Here is a 27832-nt window from a genome sequence, read left to right as displayed (position 1 = left end):
AAGTGTACGGACCACAACCTATGCATCTGGGTGGAACAAAGACTTCTCATTATGCAGAGAGAACCAAGTTGCCAAAAAAAGCTTCTCTCAGACACCATGCGCGGTTGCTAACTGCACGTCTGGGTAAAGAAAAAAAAAATCACCTGGCCAAACGCTGCCCCTGCCTGCCCCCCGCCCCCGCCATTCTGCCAAAGGCTGCGCCCAGAGCTGGAGCGCCAACCTTTTTCTCCCCAACACAGGGGAAGCGCCTTAGCCCTGCGAGTTCTGCACCCTTCCGCGTCTTCTACGCAAAAGCCCCTGGCACAACCCCGATCCAAATCCAGTCCCTGCCCCTCTCCCCGGACCCCGCCCAGACCCCCAAAGGCCTGCTCGCGGAGACCACTGACTCACGTAAGAAAAGGCCAAAACGGGCCCCGCTGGGCTGCCCCGCGCCCCGCTCGGCTCCGAGCCCCGCCGCTCCCTCCCCTCCTCCCGGCCAAGGCGTGCCCAGAAAGGGACGCGAGCGCGTCCCTCGGTCCTCGCCCAGGCTCGGCAGACGGGCGAGGGAGGAAGAATCCGCGCAGTCAGCCCCCTCCTTCCTGCCTCTCAGCCCGCGGGGTGGGCGCGAACCCAGCGCCAGAACAAGGGGCGTCGCTCTGCCCCCCAGGATCCGGCTGGTGGTGAGGGAAAGGTGTGGTCGCGGAGTGGCGGCCTCGAAAGGAAGCCCCGCAGTCCCCAGGTCCCCATCTGGCGGCCGTCAGGGCCTCACCCACGACCCCAGCTCTCTCCCAGTAGCCACCCAAGACCCTTGTCCCGGGCTGGGAATGCCATTTGCTCGGAGCCCCGTCAGGAGGAGACAGGTGGCGACGGTGACCATGGCAACCTGAGGTGTGCAACGGCCCGACACCGCCTCTGCCTCCCGGAGTCACTCACCTGAGGGCGGGCTCCCGGACGAGCCCGGAGAAGCCCGACGAAGGAGAACGCGGCTGGGAGGCCGGCTTGCCGGGGCCCCGAAGCGGCCGGCACCGGGCTGGGGCGGCGGCGCGAGGGCGGCGGTCTGCGCTTGGCGTCGGTCCTCCCTCTTGGCCGCCCGCGCGTCACTCCATCAGTTCGTCAGTCCGTCCTTCTCGCGTCCGCCCCTGCGGGCCACCGACCGCTCGGCTCAGCCTCTTGCAGACTGCGGTTGTCAAGCGCCGCCGGAGCCGAGCTCCAGCCGCCGGCCGCAGCCAATCGCCGCGCTTCCCCGAGGCGCCTCAGGACCCCGCCGCGCGGGGAGGCCAGGCTGGTGCCTGAGCCGAAGGGAGAGTCGGCTGGGCGGGCCCGAAGCCCCGGCGGGGCGGAGCCGGGCCGGGCCGGAGGGCCGGGCTCTCGGGGACCACCGGCACTCGGAGGAGAGAGGGGGCCCAGCCCTAGCGCGAGACCCCGGTAGCCGGGACGTGGACGCTTAGCCAGCCAGTGACCCTGTGTCCCGCAAAAGCGTGGACAGCGGTGTCGCTTCCAAAGAGAGAAGTCGTCTGCGCACAAGGACTGACTCACTGCGCCTCCCCGATGATGTATTAATAAAGGCGAATGAAAGAACTCCAGCAGCTTATTCGCCCCCTTCCCGGTTTCGCATTTTATGAAGCTGATGTGCCCTGAAGCATTTTGCAGTTACTTAACATTTAACATCCTCACGGTGTTCGCGCGTTTCGGATGTAAAGCCTCTTATTCCACCCCATGGGTGCAGTAGTATTCCACACACATAGATGATGCTCAGCCGAGCTGAATTAAGCATCTAGGGGGTATAGCCTCACAAAGAGATAGAAGGAAGAATACAATGACCCAACGCTGTGAGAACCTCATCCTCACAAAGCCTGCAGCCACAGTGAGCTGGGCCTCCCAACGGGAAACAAGGAGTTCAATGAAGACTTGGTAAAGAAAATAAACATGAAAAATAATCCCAGAAAGGAATTTTTTTTGTCTAATTCAACACAAACGAAGTGATAGCTTGAGAAAAATTTCCAAGAAAAATATTTATAAATTCCGGAGGAAAACAAGGTTCAAAAGCTGAATTGCAAAGCTTCAGTTGCCTGGTCTTAGCTAACAACTCCTGGAAAAGTCATTATGAACCTTTTCCTGACGAGTACCAAGCAAGTAAATATAAACACAATTTAAAGTTACTCAAGGTCTTGATAGTGAAAACAAGCAAACAAATAAAATGCTTTGCAGAATGTTTAAATTGAAATAGTGTCTCAATTATCTTGCCTGTATAGTTTATCTAAGAAACCACTCTAAGTGTTAACTCTCAAACAGCAGCAGTTGCAAGAAAGAGTGTCATTTAAATAGTTAAATCATCAAGTGAATCTAGAAAGTTACCAGTCAGGGGCAATCAGACAAATATTTGGAGCCCCTGACTAGGGGCCATGTGCTAGAAAAAAGGAAAAACTGACCTTACAGTAGTAGATTGGTTTTGGCATTCATTCAGCATAAAATGAAGTGCTTTGCCTATGTTCTCATTTAAGCTTCACAACCTCCCTTAAGGTGTCTATTAATTATTCCCATTCCAGAGAGTAAGAGAAGTAACTTGCCAAGGTCACATAGGTGATAGGTAACAGAGTCGGGATTCTCACCATTCTGACTTCCTAAAACTTTTTTTTCCATTCTACTTCACTGTATCAACTGGACCTTTTAGCTTGTAGGAAATAAACTCTCTTCTGACCAAGTAGAGAGGATACAGATCTTATTTATCACCCTCCTCTATGGCATAGTGTTATTTGCATCTAAGTTTTAAATAAATAGTAATCAATATTGTCAGAAACAAATACATAAGCATTATATTTCTGAAAAAAGGGTGGGGGGCTGGATGGAGGGAAGAAACCAGGTACTGAAATATAAGCCATCTGGTGCACCCTATCACCTGTACACTGATAAATGCATTGACTGTGTATCTGCTTCCTACTGTAAAATCAATTTTTACACTACAACCCTAATAGCTACTAGTCTAAGTATCACCACCTCTCCTTCTATAATCAGCCACACTAGTTAAGATTAGATCTTCTTGTCTTTCACTCTGGTTGTTGAAATAGCAGTGAATTGTTCACAAAGGACAAGGCTTTCTTAGACGAAGCACTGTCCTTAGACCCTAGTCAATGCCTCAGTCATTCACTAAACACTTACCAAATGCTTGCTCTGGGTCAGGAACTAGGTTAGGCATAGTTTGGAAATACAAGTTCTAACTTGATGGAGTGATTCATGGTGCCTTGTGACTTAAATGCCTACAGGCTAAGGTGGACTCTTTATTTTAGTATGATTCTCAAATTTAATTTCTAAAAAGGGAAATAGGAGCTTTTGGTTTTCCCCAACTACATTCTAAGGGCAAGCCCAAGCTAGGAAATCTTGCCTTAAGAAATATAGGGAGTTCAGCAGGAAGAGTTAGGGAACTTATTTTAAAAGCTCCACTCTCATTACTAAGACAAATTAAAGAGCTTTGTGCTTCAGAGCCAGTTACCACCCTGGCTTTGGGAGAACAAAATACCAGTACTGCCACTTCTCTAAACAGAGTCAAAGACGCTGGAGGGAGAACTACCTGGGTCTGCCAGGGCTCCCATTGAGGTGCCTAAACAAAACCTTAAATTATATGTCAACAGTTAAACCTAGCTGAGAAAAATACATTCTTGTCACAATATAAAAGAGATGGGGCCAGTGCTGTGGTGCAGTAGGCTAAGCCTCCACCTGTGGTGCGGCATCCCATATGGGCAATGGTTTGTGTCCTGGCTGTTCCTCTTCTGTTCCATCTCTCTTCTATGGCCTGGGAAAGCAGTGGAAGATAGCCCAAGTGTCTGGGCCTCTTCACCAGTGTGGGAGACCCAGAAGAAGTTCCTGAGTCTTGGCTCCTGGCTTCGGATCTGGCTGTTACAGCCATCTGGGGAGTGAACTAGCAGATAGAAAGAAGACCCTTCTCTCTGTCTCTCCCTCTCTCTGTAACTCTGCCTCTCAAACAAACAAAATCTTTTTTAAAAATGCACTTTTATTTACATTAAGTAAATATATGATGTATTATTGAAAACAAAAATAAGAAATATTTTTAGAAAAATATATGATCCATTTTAATCAAGTCTACTTTTGAAAGTTCAAGGAAATGAAATTAAAAGAGTATTTTGGTGTGAAAAGTTTTTCAAATACACACATAGTTTTTTCATTATACACATTTATCATGGTTTTTTGTTTAATTGGAAAGACAGAGACAGAGAAAGGGCACCCTCATCCACTGCTTAACTCCTCAAATGCCTAAAATGGCTGAGGCTGGGCCAGGGCATAACCAAGGAGCCAGGCATTCAACCAGGTCTCCCATAAGGGTGACAAGAACCCAAGTACTGAATCATCACCTCTGCCTCCCCAGGGTCTGCATTAGCAAAAACCTAGAGTCAGGAGCCAGAGCTGGGTATCAAACCCAGGTACTCCAATATGGGATACAAGCGTATTGACCAGTATCTTAATTGCAAAGCCAAACATCCATTTTTTGAAAACCATTTCTATACACGAATTTCAAAAATGTTTTCCACCAAATAAATTTATCTTTTGATTTCATTTTCCATGAATTTTTGAAGCCCTCTCCTTATATCAAAATTAAAAAGGGGAAAAAAGGAAAATAAATGTTAGGAAATGCCAGTTATACATAAAGCACATTAAACATAATTTCAGAGAGTTAGTAAATAATTTCAGGATAAGGTAAGTAAAATTTCTACTAATAAGCTTGAGACCATTTAGCAGAGCTTGATATAAAGAGAGAAAAAAAGCATCATAGAGATAGTGCCTCCTGGGGCCAGCGCTGTGACTCAGTGGGTTGAGGCCTTGGCCTGAAGCGCCAGCATCCCATATGGGCACCGGTTCTAGTCCCGGCTGCTCCTCTTCTGATCCAGCTCTCTGCTGTGGCCTGGGATAGCAGTGGAGGATGGCCCAAGTCCTTGGGCCCCTGCACTCATGTGAGATACCCAGAAGAAGCTCCTTGCTCCTGGCTTCAGATCGGTGCAGCTCCAGCCATTGTGGCCATCTGGGGAGTGAACCATCGGATGGAAGATCTCTCTCTCTGTCTCTACCTCTCTCTATAACTGTCTTTCAAATAAATAAAATCTTTTAAGAAAACAACAACAAAAAAAGAGACAGTGCCTCTGTTACTTGTTGGTGTAGCTAGGTACCCATGCAACACAACTTTTGGAGACCTCTGATGGTAGCAATGTTGTAGCTCTCTTGCTAGAGAAGGTTTGCATGAGGCCAGTAACTGTATCCACACGGTTGAAGCATATTTGTATCTGTGACTTACTTACTGATATAATCAACCTACCAGGCCCCCACAGGCCGGATGGCTCCAGAGCCAGAAGCATGGGCACACGTGACATTGGGGCATTGAGGCTGCCACCAAATTAATGTTTGAGGGATAATCTCACTCTTCTTATGTAGCTACCTGGGACGGAACTAGGTCCTAAATTTTAGCTAGAGCATTTACCATGGGTAAGTTTTTTTTTTTTTAATTAATTTATTTATTTGAAAGGCAGAGTTACAGAGAGGCAGAGGCAGAGACACAGAGGTTTTCCATCTGCTGGTTCACTCCCCAAATGGCCACAACAACCAGAGCTACACCAATCTGAAGCCAGGAGCCAGGAGCTTCTTCCAGGTCTCCCTCGAGGGTGCACAGTCCCAAGCAATTGGGCTATTTTCTACTGCTTTTCCAGGCCATAGCAGACAGCTGGATCGGAAGTGGAGCAGTTGGGACTCGAACCACCACCCACATGGGATGCCAGTACTGCAGGCAGAGGCTTTACCCATTATGCCACAGCACCGGCCCCTGGGTAAGGTTTTTTTGTTTTGTTTTGTTTTTTGTTTGTTTGTTTATTTGTTTTGGTTTTGGACAGGCAGAGTGGACAGTGAGAGAGAGAGAGACAGGGAGAAAGGTCTTCCTTTTGCCGTTAGTTCACCCTCCAATGGCCGCCGCCCGGCACATCACGCTGATCTTAAGACAGGAACCAGGTGCTTCTCCTGGTCTCCCATGCGGGTGCAGGGCCGAAGCCCTTGGACCATCCTCCACCGCACTCCCAGGCCACAGCAGAGAGCTGGCCTGGAAGAGGGGCAACCGGGACAGAATCCGGCGCCCCAACCGGGACTAGAACCCGGTGTGCCGGCGCCGAAGGCGGAGGATTAGCCTATTGAGCTGTGGCGCCGGCCCCTGGGTAAGTTTATTATTGCTAAGTTCACATGCTTCCAAAATACAAAAATCCTATTTCAGAAAAATTAAGCACAGTGTTAGCATTTCTTTTAAAATTTTTGTAATTAAGTAGGCTCCTTCCTAATAAAACTACAGTTATTTATTTAAAATAGTCCAACAGGGGCCAGCATTGTGGCACAGAAGGTTAAGAAAGGTTAAACCATGGCCTGTGACACCAGCATCCCATATCTAAATGCCAGTTGGAATCCTGGCTGCTTCCCTTCCAATCTAGTTCCTTGCCAATGCACCTGGGAGGCAGTGGGGGGATGGCCCAAGTTTTGGGGTCCTGCCAGCCACATGGAAGACCCAGAGGGAATTTCTGGCTTCTAGTTTCAGCCTGCCTCAGCCCTGGCTGTTGCCACCATTTGAGAGTGCCAATCTGAGTACCAGCTACTCCACTTCCAATACAGCTTCCTGTGAAAGTGCCTGGGAAGCAGTGGATGATGACACAAGGACTTGAGTTCCTGCCACTCATAGGGGATGATGAGGAGTTCCTAGTTCCTGGCTTCAGCTTGGTTGACTGGCTGGCTGGCTGTTCTGGCCATCTGGGGAATGAACCAACAAATCAAAGACCTCTCTCTCGGCCGGCGCTGCGGCTCAATAGGCTAATCCTCCGCCTGCGGTGCTGGCACCCCGGGTTCTAGTCCCGGTCGGGGTGCCGGGTTCTGTCCTGGTTGTTCTTCTTCCAGTCCAGCTCTCTGCTGTGGCCTGGGAGTGCAGTGGAGGATGGCCCAAGGAGAGGCACCTGGCTCCTGGCTTCAGATCAGCGCGGTGAACCAACAGAAAACCTTTCTGTCTGTCTCTCTCTCACTGTCCACTCTGCCAAAAAAAAAAAAAAGAGACCTCTCTTTCTTTCTCTTTGCCTTTCAAATAAATAAATGTTCAAAAGAGAGAGAATACACCTAAGGATCTTCAGGCAGCTTACCAGGCTTTCCAGGTCCATGTACACATAAGTCTCAGTGCTACAAATAACATGGGATACTGATAAAAATTCAGATCAAGGGGCCAGCGCCGTGGCTCACTTGGTTAATCCTCCACCTGCAGTGCCAGCATCCCATGTGGGCACTGGGTTCTAGTCCCGGTTGCTCCTCTTCCAGTCCAGCTCCCTGCTGTGGCCCGGGAGGGCAGTGGAGGATGGTCTGGGTGCTTGGGCACCTGCACCCACATAGGAGACCAGGAAGGGGCACCTGGCTCCTGGCTTCGGATCGGTGCAGCGCTGGCCGTGGTGGCCATTTTGGGTGAACCAGTGGAGGGAAGACCTTTCTCTCTGTCTCTGTCTCTCACTGTCTATAACTCTGTCAAATTAAACAAAAAAAATTTTCAGATAAAAATTCCTATCAACCTACTGGTAAACATATAAGTTTACTCTTTTATTTATATAACTTTAGGATTCCATTTATTTATCCAGATACCATATACAAAACAGTATTTGTGCTAAACCACAAAAACAATAGGTGCTTAATAAATACTTGTCTGGGGGCTGGCATTGTGGCCTAGAAGGTTAAGCTGCTGCTTGTGACACTGGTTTCCCATATGCATGCTTGCTCGAGTCCCAGCTGCTCCACTTCCAATCCAGCTCCCTGAAATGTGCCTGATAAAGCAGTGGAGGATGGCCCAACTACTTGGGCCCCTGCCACCCACATAGGAAACCTGGAAGAAGCTCCTATCTCCTGGCTTCAGCCTGGTCCTGATCCAGCTGTTGTGGCCATTTGGGGTGTGAACCAGTGGAGGGAAGACCTTTTTCTCTGCCTCTTCTCTATTTCCTCCTTTGTTAACTGTGCCTTTCAAACAAATACAATAAATCTTTAAAATAAATAAAATACTTGTCTGATATTGTATGTCCAAACATTGTTTTGATCTCATCCCATGGTTTGACAGTCTGAATAGCTCATGTAGCCATTACTAAGGACCAGGAAAAGCGGCAGCCTTTGTCATCACATTTAACACTTCACTCACTGATCAACCACACCTCTGAGGACCTTAAGAAAATTATGCCTGGAGAGTTGGGACTATCCTGGGAAGCAGGCAGAGTTTTTTAAAGTTCCTGATTTTCTGCAACAATACTCAGTATTATCAGTTTCATGATCAACCCTGAGGCTTTGCTAAAGAAGTTGGATGGAAAAGTACCTCAGAGGTCAACATTTCATGAATTAGAGATAAAGCAAAATCACCTTAGTGACAAACATAGACAAGGCTTGGTTGGGTACTGTCAGTGGAAGTGAAAACTCCAACAACTCCAGCCAAGTTTCCAGTGTGGATAACAAGACAATCCTGAGGCCTCTCAAGCACTCCACCCTCAGCAAGACTCAGGCCCTGGTGAGCCATTTTCCTATTTCTGTATTAACCCCTTCCTATCTCACCCGATGCTCTGGGTAATCACTCTTTTAAAACATAATGTAACTCATTGTGATTCACTCTCAATTCTGTTTCCACGTTGTTTATCTCACTAGAGAAGGGAAGAATGCACTGATCATACAGGTGAAAGTTTTACTGACATCTACAAATCGGTATCCTTTTTCATTCACTGGTATTATGAGCTTGGTTTCTGTGTGTCCACCACAAGAGATGGATGTGCCCTCCATTTGCAGATGAAATCAGATTCTGAGTCTGCAATACTGCAAAACAAACTCTGAACTGTAATACATTCACCTAAGTAACACAACCTCTTGAAGCTTCTTGGAAAATGCTCAACTGACTCTCCAGGCAACACCTCTCTGTTGGTAAGAGTCCAAGTGAGCCATTTCCTCAATTTAAAAATTTCTACACTTAGAATTCATATCATAGTTTTTACTCAAGAACCCCAGTTTAGATACAGCAAGACCAACCATTTGGAGTACAATCATAGATATATTACTAGGCACTCTGCTTGAACATCTAATAAACATGCTAGCTAAAAAATGAGCACTTCATTTAAAATAGGAAAGGAACTATCACAGATCAAAGAAATTTAGACACTCCCAAAAAATGCAATGGAGGATACCTTGTTTAGATCCAATTTCAAAAAATTCTGGTAGGCAGAATAATAGCCCTTCAAAGATGTCCGTATCCTAATCCCCAGAATCTGTGAACACATTACTTGATGTGGTAAAAGAGACTCTGCTGGTGTGATTGAGCGCCTTGAAATGGGAGGAGCCTCCTGGGTTATCCAGGTGAATTCAACAGAACTACTGCGAACCCTTCCCAGCTGGGACAGGAGGGAGACACGATTACAGAAACGTTGCTGAGATAAAACTTTGACGATCGAAGGAGAGCAGGAACCCAAGAATGTACCCTCTAGAAGCTGAAAAAGGCCAGTAAGTGGATTCTCTCCCAGTCATCCAGAAAGGACTACAATCCTGTCAGCACCTTGATTTTACCAGTGAAGCAAGTCTCAGACTTCCAACCTAGAACTGGTAAGATAACAAATTTGAAAGTCACTAAATGAGCAGTATTTGTTACAGCAGCAATGAAAAAAACTGATACACAAACTCAAAAAAGACATCTTGGGACAAATCAGGGAAATTTAAACAGGAATTGTATATAGATGGAATACTGAGGAATTAGGGTTAATTCTTCACAACGCATGCCAATAGTATTTGGGCTACCTTTTCTTTCTTTCCTTTTTTTTTTTTTACAGGCAGAGTGGACAGAGAGAGACAGAGAGAAAGGTCTTCCTTTGCCGTTGGTTCACCCTCCAATGGCCGCCGCAGCCAGTGCGCTGCGGCTGGCGCACCGCGCTGATCTGAAGCCAGGAGCCAGGTGCTTCTCCTGGTCTCCCATGCGGGTGCAAAGCCCAAGCACTTGGGCCATCCTCCACTGCACTCCCGGGCCATAGCAGAGAGCTGACCTGGAAGAGGGGCAACCGGAACAGAATCCGGCGCCCTGACCGGGACTAGAACCCGGTGTGCCAGCGCTGCTAGGCGGAAGATTAGCCTATTGAGGCGCGGAGTCGGTCCTGGGCTACCTTTTCAAACATTTTATTTTTAAAATGTGTACTAAAGGATTTGTAGATAATGTAGAATCTGGGAGTTGTTTTAAAATAATACTGTTCTAGATGCCAGGGCTGTGGCACAGCATCTTAAGCCTTTGATGCTAGTGTCTCATACAAGCTCCATTTCCAATCCAGCTCCCTGCTAATGAGCCTGGGAAGGCAATGCTTCCCAGTGCTTGGGCCTCAGCACCCATGTGGCAAGACTTGGATGGAATTCTAGGCTCCTGGTTTCAGCCCTGGTCATTGTGGCCATTTGGGTAGTGAATCAGCAGATGAAAGAGCTGTTTCTTCCTGTATCTAACCCAGCCTTTCAAATAAGTAAACAAATCTTTAAAATAAAATAATACTGTTCTTCCTCCCTCCAAAAAAAAAAAAAGTTGGTTACTTGTTGAAGCTGGAGCCAGTATTATTGTGTACACCAGAGATTTTGCAAAGTTAAAAAAAAAAATAACATGAATTAACTTAGGAGTGGGCACCTATATACTCTTGATCAGCCCTGTCCAAATTATCTGAAAGGATGAAAATGATCTACATCAGCACTGTCAAAGGCAGTAGCCACTAGCTACAAGGCCACTGGGCACTTTAAATATAGCAAGTGCAGCTGAGGAACTGAATTTTATTTTAAACAGCTACATGTGGCCAGTGGGTACCATTTTACACAGTGCAGCTCTGGATCCTGGAAGACAGCCATGCTGCCACACTATCACAATTCAGTTATAAGCAAGTTCATGAATCAAGTCAGGGCACATCAGCTTCCCTGTCTCCTTTTTGTTAATAGCAGAATTCAGCTCCCTGCTCACAAATGCATCCCTACCTCCTTTTCACCACAGAGGTGGGACAGGGAACCCAAGATACAGCACGATTTCTTCCTGGCCACACTGATTAGTCCAAATGACCAGAGCCAGGACATAATAATCCTTGCTTGGAATTTTCTGTATTAGAAAGGAAATAAGCTCTCTCAATTTGGAGATGCAGAGATAAAACAATATAAGTAAGGGCTGATGCTGTGGCAAGCCGGTAAAGCTGCCACCTGCAGTGCCAGCAATCCATATGGGTGCTGGTTCAAGTCCCAGCTGCTCCACTTCCAATCCCGCTCTCTGCACTGTGGCCTGGGAAAGCAGTGGAAGATGTCCCAAGTCCTTCGGCCCCTGTACCCGAGTGGGAAGACTCATAGGAAGCTTCTGGCTTTGGATCGTTGGGGCCGGCCATTGCAGCCAATTTGGGAGTAAATCAGTGGGTGGAAGACCTCTCTCTCTGCCTCTCTTCTCTCTGTGTAACTCTGCCTTTCAAATAAATAAGTAAATCTTTAAAAAAAAAAAATCAGCATATAAAAAAAAAAAACAACTCTACAACCGCTTGTCATCATGTTCCTTTGCCATACTGAGGGATAAAACCAAAAAAAAGGTAAAAGGCAGTCTTCATTCTCCTCAAGTATTTGGATCCAGTTAACCCTGAAGTTAGCATCATCCCTTCTTTAAAAAAAAAAAAAATTATTTATTTATTTGAAAAGCAGATTTACAGAGAGGCAGAGGGAGAGAGAGAGAGGTCTTCCATCTGCTGGTTCACTCCTCTGATGGCCACCAATGGCCTGAGCTGCACTGATCCAAAGCCAGGAGCTTCTTCCGGGTCTCCCACATGGGTGCAGGGACCCAAGAACTTGGGCCATCTTCCACTGCTTTCCCAGGCCATAGCAGAGAGCTGGATCAGAAGTGGAGCAGCCAGGACTTGAACTGATGCCCACAGGGGATGCCAGCACTGCAGGTGGCAGCTTTACTAGCTATGCCACAGCGCCGGCCCCCATCCCTTCTTTCTCATGGTTCATTTAGGTAAGCCACTAAATTCCTTTTGGGCTTACATTAGTTTACATTCCATTACAACATTAAAAAGTTTTAATACAGAGTTTCATAAAAGACTTACATTTGAGGGTCCTAAGCAGAATAGTAAAACACTGAAAATTCAAAATGACCAAGATACGATGCAAGCCAGTCAATGTATATATCGTGTACCCCTCTGCACAGGTTAACTTCTCTCATGCCTGTTACTACCAGTTCCTTTTTTAGGGTGAAGCAGGCTTTGAATAGCAAAAATAGTGATCCTAATCTTTTATTATTGCCTCCCATTCTTGATTTTAGCTTAGACTGGGGTAGTTTTCCAATTTTTTTTTTGGTCATCTCTCTGCCTTAAAAATAAAAATATCAACCCAGCTATGCATTGAATCTCATTATCAATTAACATGTATTATAAGATACAAAAACATTTTTAAGGAGATTAAGCAGGTAGCTATATTACCAGTAACGGACATAATATTCTGGGAGAAAAAGTTACGAATTACAGACAGATTCAAGCATTAATCTATTTATTTTTTCATATCTTAGTCCTTATATCAATAGGTTAAGAAAGTAAAATTTTCCCAAGTACTGATTTATAGAGAATGTTTATAAGCAGCACACAAAAAGTTCAGCTTCAGGAAGAGTAACATTCAATAATCCCTTTAAATGCAATTTAAATCCTTATTTTAAGCTAAGTGCAATAATAATTTAATACAGTAAGCTAAACACACACAAAAACCTGTTTTTCCTAGACAACAAAAGGGATTTCCATAGCCACATACGGTTTTAGTCAAATACACATTTCCGCAAGAACAAGTACTTACAAATGTTAATAAAACACTACCTCAAATGCTAATCCTGCCATCAACTTTTTAAGCAATGCCATTCCTGCTATTGAAAGTATTTATTTTTAGAAGCTTTAATCTGATCTGGGAAAATGAGTTCTCCTAAATCTTAACTAACACCATATTATAAGTCCCAAAAGGTTTTAAATTAAAAAAAGCCTTTCAATACAAAGCATTCATGTGAAACTTTCTCAAAAAAAAAAAAAAAAAAAAAAACCACACTTGTTATCTGAATAATATTAAAAACAAATTATGTTTTAAGACAAACATTCTTACAAAACTGTATTTTCCTTCCTAAAAGAACAAAATCAGTTTATTGTCGTTAATAACCTCTTAGACTACTATTACCTAAAAACTTCAGTTTACATGAAGCACTATCTTAGTTCTCATAGTCAAACATGCTATTTAGGTTTCATACATTAAACAGCTACAGTATTGCTTGCAATGGCACAATCATATCTTACACATAAATACTACTTCATCTAAATGGTCCAAAGTCAGAAGGAACTGAGTGATTTGCAAGGTACTCTAAATTTTGTGTAGTCATTAAAATCCAATAAGTTATTCAAGTATAGCTGTATAAAGGCAGCAGTTAACATCTCAAATACTCTAAAATTGAAGACATGAAAATAAAGGCTGAAAACTGTTTCAATGTCTTTCATGTATATGTCTAGATATCAGGACATTACTGTAGAAAATATGCTATTATATATGGTTTGCACCGAAGATAATGAAGTTTCAGAAAATACAAAAGTTGTCATGATCCATAGTTGGCTTCATCAAATGCTTTTCTAGCTCGCTTCAATTCTTCATTCATAGTAAGCAAGTCTTTAACCCTAGCAAACTTCCTTGGGTCCTTTCGAATCAAGAAGACGATATCTTCAACTTGAACTCGACCTTGTCTTCCAATTGACATTGCCTTGTGAGTCTATTACAAAGAAATACATTGAAATCAATGGAAATGTAATATTTTACTATTTTAATTTGCATTTGTTAATTGCTGGTAAGGTTGAAGATTTGCTCTTCTAATTATTATAGGTATTCATTTGTGAACTATCTCTCTACTCATGTCCTTTGTCCATTTTCTACTGTGTTATTGCCAATATTTCTCTATGTTTCACTGCAGATTTTAATAATGACATTAAAATTATGAAAATGTATTGATTTTCCTTTTTTGTTTTGGGATATACATAGTTTTTTCTTTATTTGTACAAAATAACTTCCTTATTTTTTTGTAACCATTCATTTCATTTATGCTTTGAGTCCTCTTCCATTTGGTGGGTTTTCTTATAATCAAACTAAAAAAACCTCTTCTCCCATCATCTTATGTTCATCTATGCAAAAATAAAAGTTTACCATAGCATTATTTCTACTGAATAAAATATAAAAAGTAAAAAATTGGAAACTAAATATTTAATAATAAGATATTGAGTAAGTGAATTTGAGTATATGCATTCAATTAAATGCAGAAGCAATAAGAACATTATAGCGTATTATATAATTATAAGGGGGACACATTCTAAACTTATTTAACGTAAAAAGCAAGTTCTAAGACTGATATACTATATGATTCCCAATTTTATAAAATTGTTTATGTGAAAAAAGACAAAATATTAACCAATGTTAGTACTAGTTGTTACTAAATGGAAGAACTACAGATTTTTCTTTTTTTTTTTTCCAAAGATTTATTTATTTGAAAGGCAGAGTTAGAGGCAGAGGCAGAAGGAGTGGTCATCAATTCACTGGTTCACTACCCAAATGGCTGCAACAGCCAGAGCTAGGCCGATCCCAAGCCAGGAGCCTGGAGCTTCTTCTGGGTCTTCCATACAAGTCCAGAGGCCAAGAACTTGGGCCATCTTCCACTGCTTTCACAGGCAGTGGAAACAGAAGTAGAGAAAAGAAGTATAGCAGCCAGATCTGAACTGGTGCCCATGTGAGATGGCAGCACAGTAGATGGCAGCTTTACCTGCTATCCCATGGTGCCAGCCTCCTATTTTTATTTTATTCCCTGTGCTTTTATACATTCTAGGTTATAATTTAATATTAATTACTTCTGTAGGTAGAAAAACAGATTTTTTAAAATGCACATTATCCAAGTAACTTTTTACTATTATATCGTAGAGAAAAAATTCAAAACACAGGATGAAAATCCTTAAGAACTAAAAAATCAAATTCAGCGGCCGGCGCTGCGGCTCACTAGGCTAATCCTCCCCCTTGCGGTGCCGGCACACCGGGTTCCAGTCCTGGTCAGGGCGCCGGATTCTGTCCTGGTTGCCCCTCTTCCAGGCCAGCTCTCTGCCGTGGCCAGGGAGTGCAGTGGAGGATGGCCCAAGTCCTTGGGCCCTGCACCCCATGGGAGACCAGGAGAAGTACCTGGCTCCTGCCATCAGATCAGCACAGTGCGCTGGCCACGGCGGCCATTGGAGGGTAAACCAACAGCAAAGGAAGACCTTTCTCTCTGTCTCTCTCTCTCACTGTCCACTCTGCCTGTCAAAAAAAAAAAAAAAAAAATCAAACTCAGTACTGTCATCCCTGAGAATATATCCAAAAAAAGGGGGGGAGGAGCTCCCAATATGGTGCAGCGGGTTAAGCCACCACTTGCAATGCTGGTACCCCACATGGAGCACCAGTTTGAGTCCCCGTTTGAGTCCCCGCTGCTCTGCTTCAACCTAGCTCCCTGCTAATGTGCCTAGGAAGGCATCAGAAGATGGCCCAAAATCTTGGGCCGCTGATACCAACATTGGAGACCAGGATGGGGTTCCAGGCTCCTGACTTTGGCCTGGCCCAGCCCAGCAAGCCATCTGGGGACTGAACTAGCAGATAGAAGATCTCTCTCTCTCTCCCCTTCTCTGTCACTCTACCTTTCAAACTAAGAAATCATTTTTTTAAAAGGAGAGAAAAGTCGGCCGGCGCCGTGGCTCAATAGGCTAATCCTCCACCTTGCGGCGCCGGCACACTGGTTCTAGTCCCGGTTGGGGCGCCGGATTCTGTCCCGGTTGCCCCTCTTCCAGGCCAGCTCTCTGCTATGGCCAGGGAGTGCAGTGGAGGATGGCCCAGGTGCTTGGGCCCTGCACCCCATGGGAGACCAGGAAAAGCACCTGGATCCTGGCTCCTGCCATCGGATCAGCGCGGTGCGCCAGCTGCAGCGGCGGCCATTGGAGGGTGAACCAACGGCAAAGGAAGACCTTTCTCTCTCTGTCTCTCTCTCTCACTGTCCACTCTGCCTGTCAAAAAAATTAAAAAAATAAAATAAATAAATTAAAAAAAAAAAAGGAGAGAAAAGTCATAAATATGGCCAATCAAAATTAATGATTGAGTTAAAAACAAAATTATCTGTAAACAAGTTAGACAATAAGAATATTAAGTAAATTAAAACACATCTGAATGATCAATATGGAGCTCTAAAATAATTATAATTTTTTTTTATTTGAGAGGTAGAGTTATAGACAGAGAGAGAGAGAGAAAGGTCTTCCTTCCTTTGGTTTACTCCCCAAATGGCCGCTGCAGCCGGCGCTGCGCCGATCCAAAGCCAGGAGCCAGGTGCTTCCTCCTGGTTTCCTATGCGGGTGCAGAGGCCCAAGCACTTGGGCTATCTTCCACTGCCCTCCTGGGCCACAGCAGAGAGCTGGACTGGAAGAGGAGCAACCAGGACTACAACCCGGTACCCATAATAATTATAATTTTTTAAAAAGATTTTTATTTGGGGCCGGCACTATGGCGCAGTGGGTTAATGCCCTGGCCTGAAGCACCGGCATCCCATATGGGTGCCGGTTCGAGACCTGGCTGCTCCACTTCCCATCCAGCTCTCTGCTATGGCCTGGGAAAGCAGTAGAAGATGGCCCAAGTCCTTGGGCCCCTGCACCAACGTGGGAGACCTAGAAGAAGCTCCTGGCTTCCGATCGGCGCAGCTCCAGACGTTGCGGCCAATTGGGGAATGAACCAGTGGATGGAAGACTTCTCTCTCTCTCTGCCTCTCCTCTCTCTATATAACTCTTACTTTCAAATAAATAAATATATTCATTATTATTTATTATTATATATTATATCAGATATAATATAGTATATGTTATAATATTACAATATAATATATTATATTTATTATTTATTTATTTATTTGAAATCAGAGTTACACAGAGAGAGGAGAGGCAGAGAGAGAGAGAGAGAGAGAGAGAGAGAGAGAGAGAGAGAGGTCTTCCATTCGCTGGTTCACTCCCCAGATGGCCACAACAGCCAGAGCTGAGTCAATCTGAAGCCAGGAGCCAGGAGCTTCCTCCACATCTCCCACGTGAATTCAGGGGCCCAAGCAATTGGGCCATCTTCCACTGCTTTCTCAGGTCTTAGCAGAGAGTTGTATTGGAAGAGGAGCAGCCAGGACTGGAATCAGCAACCATATGGGAACCTGGCACTGCAGGTCAAGGCTTAGCCTACTAAGCCACAATGTCAGCCTCCCAAAAAAATTACAATTAGAACATGGTAAATATTTACTAGAGTAAAAAGAATGTTGAGACTGATGTTGTGGCATAGCCAATTAAACCACCACCCATGATAACAGCATCCCTTATGGACACCGGTTCATGTACCAGCTGCTCTCCTTAGGATCCAGCTCCCTACTAATGGCCTCGGAAAGGCAGCAGAGGATGGCACAAGTGTTTAGGTCCCTGTTATCCATGTGGGAGACCCAGATGAAGTCCCTGTCTCCTGGTTTTGGCCTGGCCCACTGCTGGCCTTTGTAGCCATTTGGGGAGTGAACCAGTAGACGGAAGATCTCTTTGTTCTTCCCTCTTTCTCTTTAACTCTTTCAAATAAACAAATCTTTTTTAAAAATTAAAAATATAAAAAGAATGTTACCATGATCACTGCAATATATTACATTATCTTTAAATACTAGAAGTAAAGGCAAAAAAACAAAACCACAAAAAACTCTAGGTTAGTAATGGGATTAAGTAATTTAAAAAATTTTATTCAGGCGCTGGTTTGTGTACTCGCTGCTCCACTTCCTATCCAGTTCCCTGCTCAGGGCCTGAGAAAAGCAGCAGCAGATGCCCAAGTGCCTGGGCCCCTGCCATCTTTGTGGGAGACCAAGAAGAAGATCCTGGTTCCTGGTTTCATCCTGGTCCAGCCCTCGCCATTTTGGCCATCTGGGGAGTAAATCAGCAGATGGAAGATGTCTCTATCTCTCTCTGTAACTCTTTCAAAAAACAAACAAACAGTAATTTTAAAATATTTACTCAGGGATGTTATGTCTTTTCAGGAAAAAGGACAGAATAACATACACACCCTCCATCCTGAGTGATTAATAGTAACTTCCACAAAATAGCATTCAAACGGATAGTTGATTTCAAAAGGATGCCACGTTTTGTCTGATCTAAAACTTAGAATTTCAAATCTATTCTTCAATTAAATAAAATAAATTACAAAAGAATCTTACCATTTCAGTGATGAACTCTATGACCAGGTCTTCAAGAATATCCACTGACTCAGTGTAAGGATTCTGGTCATCCCCAAAACCATACATCATACATCGTACTGAAAAAGAACAATCACTTTTGTTTACTCAAACACACTGAACCATTTCACTAGCACATTTTTCAAATGAACTATAACCGATTCAAATTATAGATGATATTGGTGTTAAAAACATTTACATTGTCTTTGTAGTCTTCAAGTGTGGATTTGATATAAAAGGTTTTAATCACAGTCTTATGACCAATTATTACCATCTGGCCTTCAACAAACCTCTCCTTTCTTCTTAGCTACAAAACCCAAATTTTTTTTTAAATTTATTTTACTTGAAGTCAGAGTTCAGAGAGAGAAGGAGAGGCAGAGAGAGAGGTGTTCCATCCACTGGTTCACTCCCCAACTGGCTGCAACTGCTGCACCAATCCAAAGCCAGGAGCCAGGAGCTTCTTCTGAGTCTCCCACGCGGGTGCAGGAGCCCAAGGGCTTGACCATCTTCTACTGCTTTCCCAGGCCACAGCAGAGAGCTAGATAGGAAATGTAGTAGCTGGTACTCAAACCGGTGCCCATATGGGATGCTGGCACTGCAGACGGTGACTTTACCCACTACGCCACAGCACCGGCCCCAATACCCTAATATTGATATTCTTTTCCTAATCTCTGCATCTACTCCCATCAACCTCAGGATACTTTTAACTATGAGACTACATAGCAGGGACGAGATGGGTAGCAATGGCTTAGCTTTTTCTGGAAGTGTTTTCTGTGTGCAGGTGAATCAATGAGATAATGGCAGAATCTTTCCTGATGCTATCATAGGGGAAAGGACATTGGAGAGAAAGTGCACCAATAATCTTCTTATAGGAAAAAAACAAAAAACAAAACAAAACAAAAAAAAAAAAAAAAAAACAGGGTAATCAAAAGGAAAAAACAGAGGGCTTAATACAAAGAATCTTGACAATTTCATTTCCTAGGTCAACACAACTATTCATAAAACCCTTTCAGGATTCATTTGAAAATGAAGAAGAAATGAGAAAGAAAAAAGTCTAATTGCAGAATAATAAAAATAAATGAATAAATGCTGGGGCTGATGCTGTAGCATAGTGGGTTGAGCCTCTACCTGCGGCACAGGCATCCCACATAGGTACTGGTTTGAGTTCCAGCTGTTCCACTTCCGATACAGCTCTCTGCTTATGGCCTGGGAAAGTAGTAGAGGATGGTCCAAGTGCTTGGGCCCCTGTATCCATGTGGGAGACCTGGAGGCAGCTCCCAGTTCCTGGCTTCGGGTCCACCCAGCTCCAACCATTGCATCCATTTAGGGAGTGAACCAGCAGAATGAAGACCTCTCTCTCTCCCTCTCCCTGTCTGTAACTCTACCTCTCAAATAAAATAATTTTTAAAAATTATTTTAAAATAGCTAATAGTTAAAATTCACTCAGCCCTTTCTTTACACCAGGTACTGTTTTAACTGTTAACTTCAATTTAATCTTCACAACAATCCTCTGAAGTAGACACTCTAATTATCCCCACCTGATAGAGAAAACTGAGGTACCAAGTTAGGTGAATTACCCAAGGTCACACAGCTAGAGAGGTAGAATGTGAATTTGAAGCCAGCCAATCCAATTCTGGAGTCCCTTTGCCTACCCTTACAAGACTTACACTTTGGTAGTTTCAGTCAAATGGGATCCATATGGATTCTCATCCTATACTCTATAAACACCCCGTTAGTCCACAGATAAGCCTCAAAAAATCCTTGAAACTCCCCTGAAATTCTACAGAAATTTTGTATAAATCATCTATAAACATGTGCATTTTCTGAGAAGAATTACAACTTTTATCTGATTCTCCAAAGTGTATGTAAAATGCTGTCAGGTCATTAATACTGTGCTTAGTATGTCCATTCCATGTTGGAAAGCCTAGATCCTAATCCACACTCTGCTTCTGATCCAACTTCCTGCTAATGTGTAGCCTGAAAGGCAGCTGATGATGGCTCAAGAACTTGGGTCCCTGCCATCCATGTGGGAAACCCAAATGCAGTTCTAAGGTCCTGGTTTTGGCCTGGTTCAACCTCAGCTGTGGCAAGCATCTAGGGAGTGAACCAGCAAATGGATGATCTGTCTCTGTGCCTTTCAAATAAATAAATAGAAATTTAAAAAGTAAAAATGCTGGAAATGTAACCTGAGTGGTGGTTATAAGCATACAATAAAACCACCAAGCTGCTAAGATTTGTATAATTTATTAGATGTAAATTTTTTTTTTTTAAAGGAAGGAGTTCCTAGAATACTTCTAAAGACAAGAATGGGTACATTAAGAATAATTCCTATTTAGAAGAAGCAAAAACTGGCAGAAGTGAGAAAAAATTAGAGCAGGCCTAGGGAAGGAAAAAAGGGTTGAGCTGGAAGCCAGCCTGGCCCAAAGGTATCCACAGGGTTTACACTAGCAAGAACTTTCAGGTCCAGATACAAGAGGGAAAAAACAGAGGAGCCAGTATTTCCTCTCTCTCTTTTTTGGAATTTGTCATTTTTCTTTGCCTTTTTTTTTTTTAAAGATAATTTTAGACTTACAGATCAGCTGCAAAAATAGTTCAGAGTTCCCATATGCCCTATATCCAGCTTCCCCTTATGTTAACATCTTATATAACCATAGACACTTATCAAAACTAAAATTAACATTGGTACAAGTACAGATCTTAGTCAGATTTACCAGTTTTTCTACTAATATCCTTTTTCTGTTCCAGGATCCCACACTATTTAGTTGTCATATTTCTTTTTTTTTTTTTCTTTTTTTTTTTTTGACAGGCAGAGTGGACAGTGAGAGAGAGACACACAGAGAAAGGTCTTCCTTTTCCATTGGTTCACCCTCCAATGGCCGCGGCGGCTGGCGCACCGCGCTGATCCGAAGCCAGGAGCCAGGTACTTATCCTGGTCTCCCATGGGGTGCAGGGCCCAAGCACTTGGACCATCCTCCACTGCACTCCCGGGCCACAGCAGAGAGATGGCCTGGAAGAGGGGCAACCGGGACAGAATCCAGCACCCCGACTGGGACTAGAACTCGGTGTGCCGGCACCGCAGGCGGAGGATTAGCCTAGTGAGCCTTGGTGCCGGCCTTAGTTGTCATTTCCTTTGTTTCCTCTAGTCTGTGACAATTCCTCAGCCTTTCCCTTTCTTTCAAGATCTTCACATTTTTGAAATATACTGGTCTTGAAAAATGTCCCTGATGTGAATTTTTTTTGAAAGATTTATTTATTTTGCTTGAAAGAGTTAGAGAGAGAGGACTGGCAGAGAGAGAAAGAGGTCTTCAATCCGATGGTTCACTCCCCAACCAGCCGCAACAGCCGGAGCTGTACCAATCCGAAGTCAGGAGCCAGAAGCTTCTTCCAGGTCTCCCACGTGGGTGCAGGGGCCCAAGGACTTGAGCCATCTTCTACTGCTATCCCAGGCCATAGCAGAAAGCTGGATCAGAAGTGGAGCAGCCAGGTCTCGAACCGGCGCCCATATGGGATGCCGGCGCTTCAGGCCAGGGTGTTAACCTGCTGCGTCACACGCTGGCCCCCCTGAATGTGAGTTTGATGTTTTCTCATGATTATATTAAGGTTACATATTACTAGAAAGGATACCAAGAGGTTATTTAAGGTATCCTCTTAATGCATCTTACCAGATGTATGTGATATCATCAATACATGTTACTGGTGAGGCTAATTCTGATCACATGGCTAAAGTGACACTTGTCAGGGTTCTACACCATAAAGCTTACTGCTTTTCCTAAATAATTTGAGTAAGATACTTTTTTTAAAAAGATGTATTTAGGCCGGCACCGCGGCTCACTAGGCTAATCCTCCGCCTAGCGGCGCCGGCACACCGGGTTCTAGTCCCAGTCGGGGCGCCGGATTCTGTTCCGGTTGCCCCTCTTCCAGGCCAGCCCTCTGCTGTGGCCAGGGAGTGCAGTGGAGGATGGCCCAGGTGCTTGGGCCCTGCACCCTATGGGAGACCAGGAAAAGCACCTGGCTCCTGGCTCCTGCCATCGGATCAGCGCGGTGCGCCGGCCGCAGCGCGCCAGCCGCGGCGGCCATTGGAGGGTGAACCAACGGCAAAAGGAAGACCTTTCTCTCTGTCTCTCCCTCTCACTGTCCACTCTGCCTGTCAAAAAAAAAAAAAAAAAAAAAAAAAAAGATGTATTTATTTATTTGAAAGTCAGAGTTACACAGAGAGAGGAAAGGCAGAGAGAGAAAGAAAGAGGTCTTCCACCTGATGGTTCAATCCCCAACTGGCCACAACGGCCAGAGCTGCCCCAATCCGAAGCCAGGAGCAAGGAGCTGCTTCTGGCTCTCCCACGCGGGTGCAGGGCCCAAGGACTTGGGCCATCTTTTTACTGCCTTCCCAGGCCATAGCAGAGAGCTGGATCGGAAGAGGAGCAGCCAGGACTAGAACTGGTGCCCATATGGGATGCTGGCGCTTCAGGCCAGGGCGTTAACCCACTGCTCCACAGCGCCGGCCCCTTGAGTAAGATACTTTGTCACTAACATTTTGATGGGTAGAATTCACCATCAAGAAAACATACCTCACTGAAAAGGGAAACAGGTTACACAGAAAGTATATAAACCTTATTTGGTCAAAGGGTCTGTAAAGCACAAACAAATACCAGCAAATTCTTTGAAAACCTCCTATGGCTGGTGGTGTGGCACAGCAGGTTAAGCTGCTGCTTTTGACAGCAGCATCCCATAAGAGCACCAGTTTGAGTCCCCATTGCTCTGCTTCTGATCCAGCTCTATGCTAATGCACCTGGGAAAGCAGCAGAAGATGGCCCAAGCGCTTGGGCCTCTGCCACACATGTGTGAGACCTGGAAGGAGTTCCAGCCTCCCGGATTTGACTTGGTCTTGCCCAGTCCCAACCATTGCAGCCATTTTGGGAGTTAACCAGCGGATGGAAGATCTCTCTGTGTAACTCTGCTTTTCAAATAGATAAAAAAAATCTTTAAAAATTTTTTTTTCCTCAGGGCAAGCGGTTGGTATAACACTTCAAGAAACCACTTGGGATGCCTGCGTCCCATATTAGAATGTTTGGTTCCAGTCCAGTTTCCTGCTAATGTATATCCCAGGAGGCAGCAAGTGACAGCTCAAGTACTGGAGTACATGACAACCAGACAGGAGACCAGGATAAAATTCCAAGCTTCCAGCCCACCCTAGCTGTTGCAGGCATTTGGACAGTGTTTAAGCTGACTGATGATCTCTATCTCTCTGCCTTTCAAATAAAAATGAAAAATAAATTAAAAATAATCTTTTTTTCCTGGGATCAGTATGTGGTACAGTGGGTTAAGGCACCACTTGTAATGCCAGCATCCTAGATCAGGGTGCTGGTTTGAGTCCCGGCTATTTCACTTCCAATCCAGCATCCTGCTAATGCACATGGGAAGACAGCAAAGATGGCCCATATACTTGGGTTCCTGCCAACCACGTGGGACACCAGGATGGAATTCGTGGCTCCTGGATTTGGTCTGGGGCAGACCTGTCTGTTGCTGCCATTTGAAGAGTGAACCAGCAGATGCTGGTTCTTTCTCTCTTTGTCATTCTGACTTTCAAATAAATAAGTAAATAAATCTCACTTTAAAAATTATTTTCTTTAAAAAGAGGAGTGCGGAATCTTTTCTCTGTGAAGAGCCATTTGGATATTTATAACATCATTTGCAGGCCATAAAAACTATCAACTTAGAAATTAGCCTGCTACAATTTGCTGAATCTTTATATATAGGTAGATTGAATTTTGAGTCCTGCCTGTGGTTGTCTTGGCCAGGCCACACCAAAAGATGTCACACACCTGGACATTTCCCACCTCTGGTGGCAAACAGATCTCAGTAAGATATATGAAGACTCATAAGACATGGAGAAGAGTATGAAAATTCCAAATTCTTGTCATCATAAAGATAAAGTAATCCAAGTATAACAAAGGTCTTTGCTAATAACCAACTGTGCAAGCATCACTTCGAGATACTCTGGAGTAGTGATCTCTTTCTTACGTTGGTAAAGTAAGTAAAATGTAATACAAATGTAATAAATATTATCAGAGAGATGGGATAAGCAATGTTCAGCTTTAGGTGAGATACAGAAAAAGGTTACAATTAAAAAGAAATATGGCGGTAGACTGGCACTATGGCACAGTAGGTTAAACCACTGCTTGCAGTGCCACCATCCCATATGGGCACCAGTTCGAGACTCGGTTGCTCCACTTCCAATCCAGCTCCCTGCTAATGACCTGGGAAAGTAAAGAAAGACGATCCAAATGCTTGGGCCCCCACAACCATGTGGGAGACCCAAAAGAATTTCTAGGCTCCTGGCTTCAGACCTGCCAGTTCCAGCTGTTCTGGCCATTTGGGGAGTTAACCAGTGGATGGAAGATTCTCTCTCTCTCTAACCCAGCATTTCAAATAAATGTTAAAAAAAAAAAAAAAAAACATGGTGTGGGTATTGTGGCGTGGCAGGTTGGGCCCAGTTTGGGACACCCACAACCCTTGGCTGACATTCCACATCAGAGTGCTTGTTTGACTCCCATCTACTCTACTTCGAATCCAGCTTCCTGCTGCTGTGATTCTGGAAGGCAGCAGGTGATGGCTCAGGTACTGTGGCCACTGCCACCCATGTAAGAGACCCAAATGGCATTCTGGGCAACTGGCATCCGCCTGGCCTAGCCAAGCCTCAGCTGTTGTGGGCATGAGCGAACCATCAGATGGAAGATCTCTGTCTTTTTCTGTCACTCTGCCTTTCAAATAAATTTCAAATAAAAAAGACATACTGATGTGCAGTTTTAACATCACATGTAAACTGCTCGTATCTGTCCCAACCTTAATAAACAGGTATTCTTAAATCTGTGTTGTCTCATCTCTCAATACCCAGCTATATAGATATAAAGGAATCCGTACTGGGAGATAAAAAGCTATTCTCATGATGACTTTTAAATGTTGTCCTGGACTATCAGCAGTAGGAACAGATCTCCTTTCTTCATGCTGCTGTCTAAAAAGGGTAAAATCTGTCTACTGAGGGAGTGGGACAAAGCACTAACACATTATATTATCTTCATGCCATTGTATGTCTCACATTGTTCCTCACCTTCCTGCCCTGTTCACTGCCCTTAGTCCAAAGTCTCAACTTAGCCCCTACCCTCAGCACCTGTTTCAGTGCCCACAGTCAAAAGAACTCCTGCTTCTACTGTTGCAAAGGTAAGGGCCAGGAAAACGTGGAGGTATATTGTTTTGTCCTGAATTGAAACACTGATCATATTTGTTAGGAAACTGGTGCAGTTTTATCCATGGCGCTATCTACACCATGATTTACATCCTATGCCCCGGTTCTCACAGCCATTGCTGAAAGCCATGTAGCCACATGGCCCAACCACCAGTGTCAAGCTCCACCCCCATCCTAACGGGATTCGCTGCTCCTGTTTCCCTGCCCGCCCTCTGGCAAAGTTTAAAAGGGCCTGTTCCTGAACAGGCGGCACTCTTGGCTCTTCTCTCCTGTTCTCTTGGCTCCTCTCGTCTCTCTTCTCTCCTCACTAGCTCCTCTACTCTCCGTGTCTCTTTCTCTTATACTCTCCTCTCCCTTTTTCCCTTCATCACCTCACCCTTCCGGTCTGCTGGCTTTTCTCAATAAACCCTTTCCCTTACTCCGGAGTTTGGTGTGTTTTTGTGACAGCCTAACAGAAAGACATAACAATATTCCCTCACTTAAATTCTGTACAATTTAAAACACAATTATACGTTAAACTGGGGTTAGTATCTGTGATTCAAAAATTAAACTGAGGGGCTGGTGCTGTGGCGCAGCAGGTTAAAGCTCAGGCCTGAAGCGCTGGCATCCCATATGGGCACCGGTTCTAGTCCTGGCTGCTCCTCTTCCGATCCAGCTCTCTGCTATGGCCTGGGAAAGTAGTAGAAGATGGCACAAGTCCTTGGGCCCCTGCACCCGCATGGAAGAAGCTCCTGGCTCCTGGCTTCGGATCGGCACAGCTCCAGCCATTGCGGCCATCTGGGGAGTGAACCACAGGATGGAAGACCTACCTCTCTCTCTGACTCTGCCTCACTCTGTAACTCTTTCAAATAAAATAAAAATAAATCTTTTAAAAAAAGGCAAAAATTAAATTGAACTTTACTGGCAATTTTGAGAATATTATCCTTGCAAACATTTTCAGAATATAAATCTATTCCAAAGGACATGTCCAAAAGTTTGCATGATCTATAATAAAATCACTGTCAAATACTACTTACATTCTTTAGAAAAGAGTCTCTTTCTTTTACCCTGTCCACCTTCTGCACCTCCTCCAATTTCTTCATTTTCTTCCTCAAACTAGAAGTTAAAATGTATATATAGAAATGTCAAGTGATTGCATTGCATTTGATATTTTAATAACTTGCTTTCATTTTTAACACTAATATCAGGCCAAAACGCTTAAAAGCAAGCACTAAAAAATCATGATAACTTAGCACTAAAGAGCCCTTAGAGACTACCTAGTCAAAATTTCAATTCCCGCAAAAATGGTTTCTACACTGTCCACAACAATCCTGCCTAGACACGTAAGCCTTTTAACAGCCGCAAGTTCTTTTTGTTTAAAACCAACTAAGTTGGTCTACTGCTAGCCAGTGTTGCCATTCAAGGACCGATACTGAATCAAAGCCTACCTCCCTGCAGCAAAAAAGGAAAAATTTTAACTAAGCACCTGCTTATACAGTGCTAAAACCTTTCCTTATCTGTTTTAACCTTATTTTATATCAAGAACAACCGATGCTGAAAGTTAAATAACTTGTTCGGTGAGAATGGAGATTTTGAAATCCAGGCTTCTGATTTGTGGTCCGTTATTTCTCCAACACTTCACAATAAATATCCAATTCTGTTAGCAGCTAGATTGTTGGTTCATTTAACGAGCACCAACAAATACGAGTGATTAGCTCTGACGATCGTCTAGTTTCACAAAGTGTCTAGCAGATTCAGCCCGAATCCGAAGGGAAAGGGGCTACCTTCCCACTACTTCACGTCCTGCCCCGGAGTACTAAAACCATGAAGCTGAAGGAAAAGACAAGCACAACTGGTCCCCGAACTCTCTCGACTGAATTCACTAAGGAAAACACCCCATTCTGAACTCTGCTTCCGTCACTAAGCCTGAGCGAAAGGGAGGATTGGGACAAAGGCGGTCACTCACGGTGGGATCTTCTTCCTCATCTGCCATTACACTAGCCCGACAACCTACTGTGCCGCGCCGGCTCGCTCTCAGCGGGTTTTTACTACTTCCGTTGCGTCACTTCCGGTGACGTAGGGGGCGGGGCCGGGTCCCCGCAAACACGCCTGGGAGGGGGAGCTGCCTAGCGACCGCTGAGAGAGACGGTCTGTAGGGTAGCAGCGTGAGCTCTGGGTTCTGTAATCCCGAGGAAGGAACTAAAATTTAGCAAACTGAAAGAAATGCACCAGGCAGTGTGTATCCTCTTATCACCCTACATCTCCTTGTGCGTGTTGAATCCACCTTTCCTGACCTGGAGCGTAGG

The 27832-nt window shown here is 44.5% G+C and overlaps 2 protein-coding genes across 7 annotated transcripts in view; both read right to left on the bottom strand.

Moving 5' to 3' along the window:
• Positions 1-1045, bottom strand: part of WDR47 (WD repeat domain 47) — an 83421-nt gene extending 82376 nt beyond the window's left edge. For 4 of the 6 annotated variants that reach the window (XM_017346022.3, XM_051856197.2, XM_002715813.5 and 1 more), the window contains exon 1: positions 913-1045. The gene's annotated coding sequence lies outside the window, so the exon portion shown is untranslated. Of the gene's footprint in view, positions 1-390; positions 462-912 lie in introns of those variants that run through there. The other 2 variants (XM_070077935.1, XM_070077936.1) reach the window with 1 other exon arrangement.
• Positions 1046-12526: 11481 nt separating this feature from the next.
• TAF13 (TATA-box binding protein associated factor 13) lies at positions 12527-27619 on the bottom strand. Its single transcript, XM_002715812.4, has 4 exons — positions 27493-27619; positions 26564-26642; positions 18290-18387; positions 12527-13789 (listed from the first exon to the last, which is right to left on the bottom strand). Exons 1-4 carry the CDS (start codon positions 27517-27519, stop codon positions 13619-13621), a joined length of 375 nt encoding a protein of 124 aa, XP_002715858.1. The 5' UTR covers positions 27520-27619; the 3' UTR covers positions 12527-13618.
• Positions 27620-27832: the final 213 nt, after the last annotated feature.

This window comes from Oryctolagus cuniculus, chromosome 7, assembly GCF_964237555.1.
Source record: "Oryctolagus cuniculus chromosome 7, mOryCun1.1, whole genome shotgun sequence".
NCBI lineage: Eukaryota > Metazoa > Chordata > Mammalia > Lagomorpha > Leporidae > Oryctolagus > Oryctolagus cuniculus.
The sequence above is the reverse complement of the archived record's forward strand: the minus strand, read 5'-3'. Positions and strand labels throughout refer to the sequence as shown.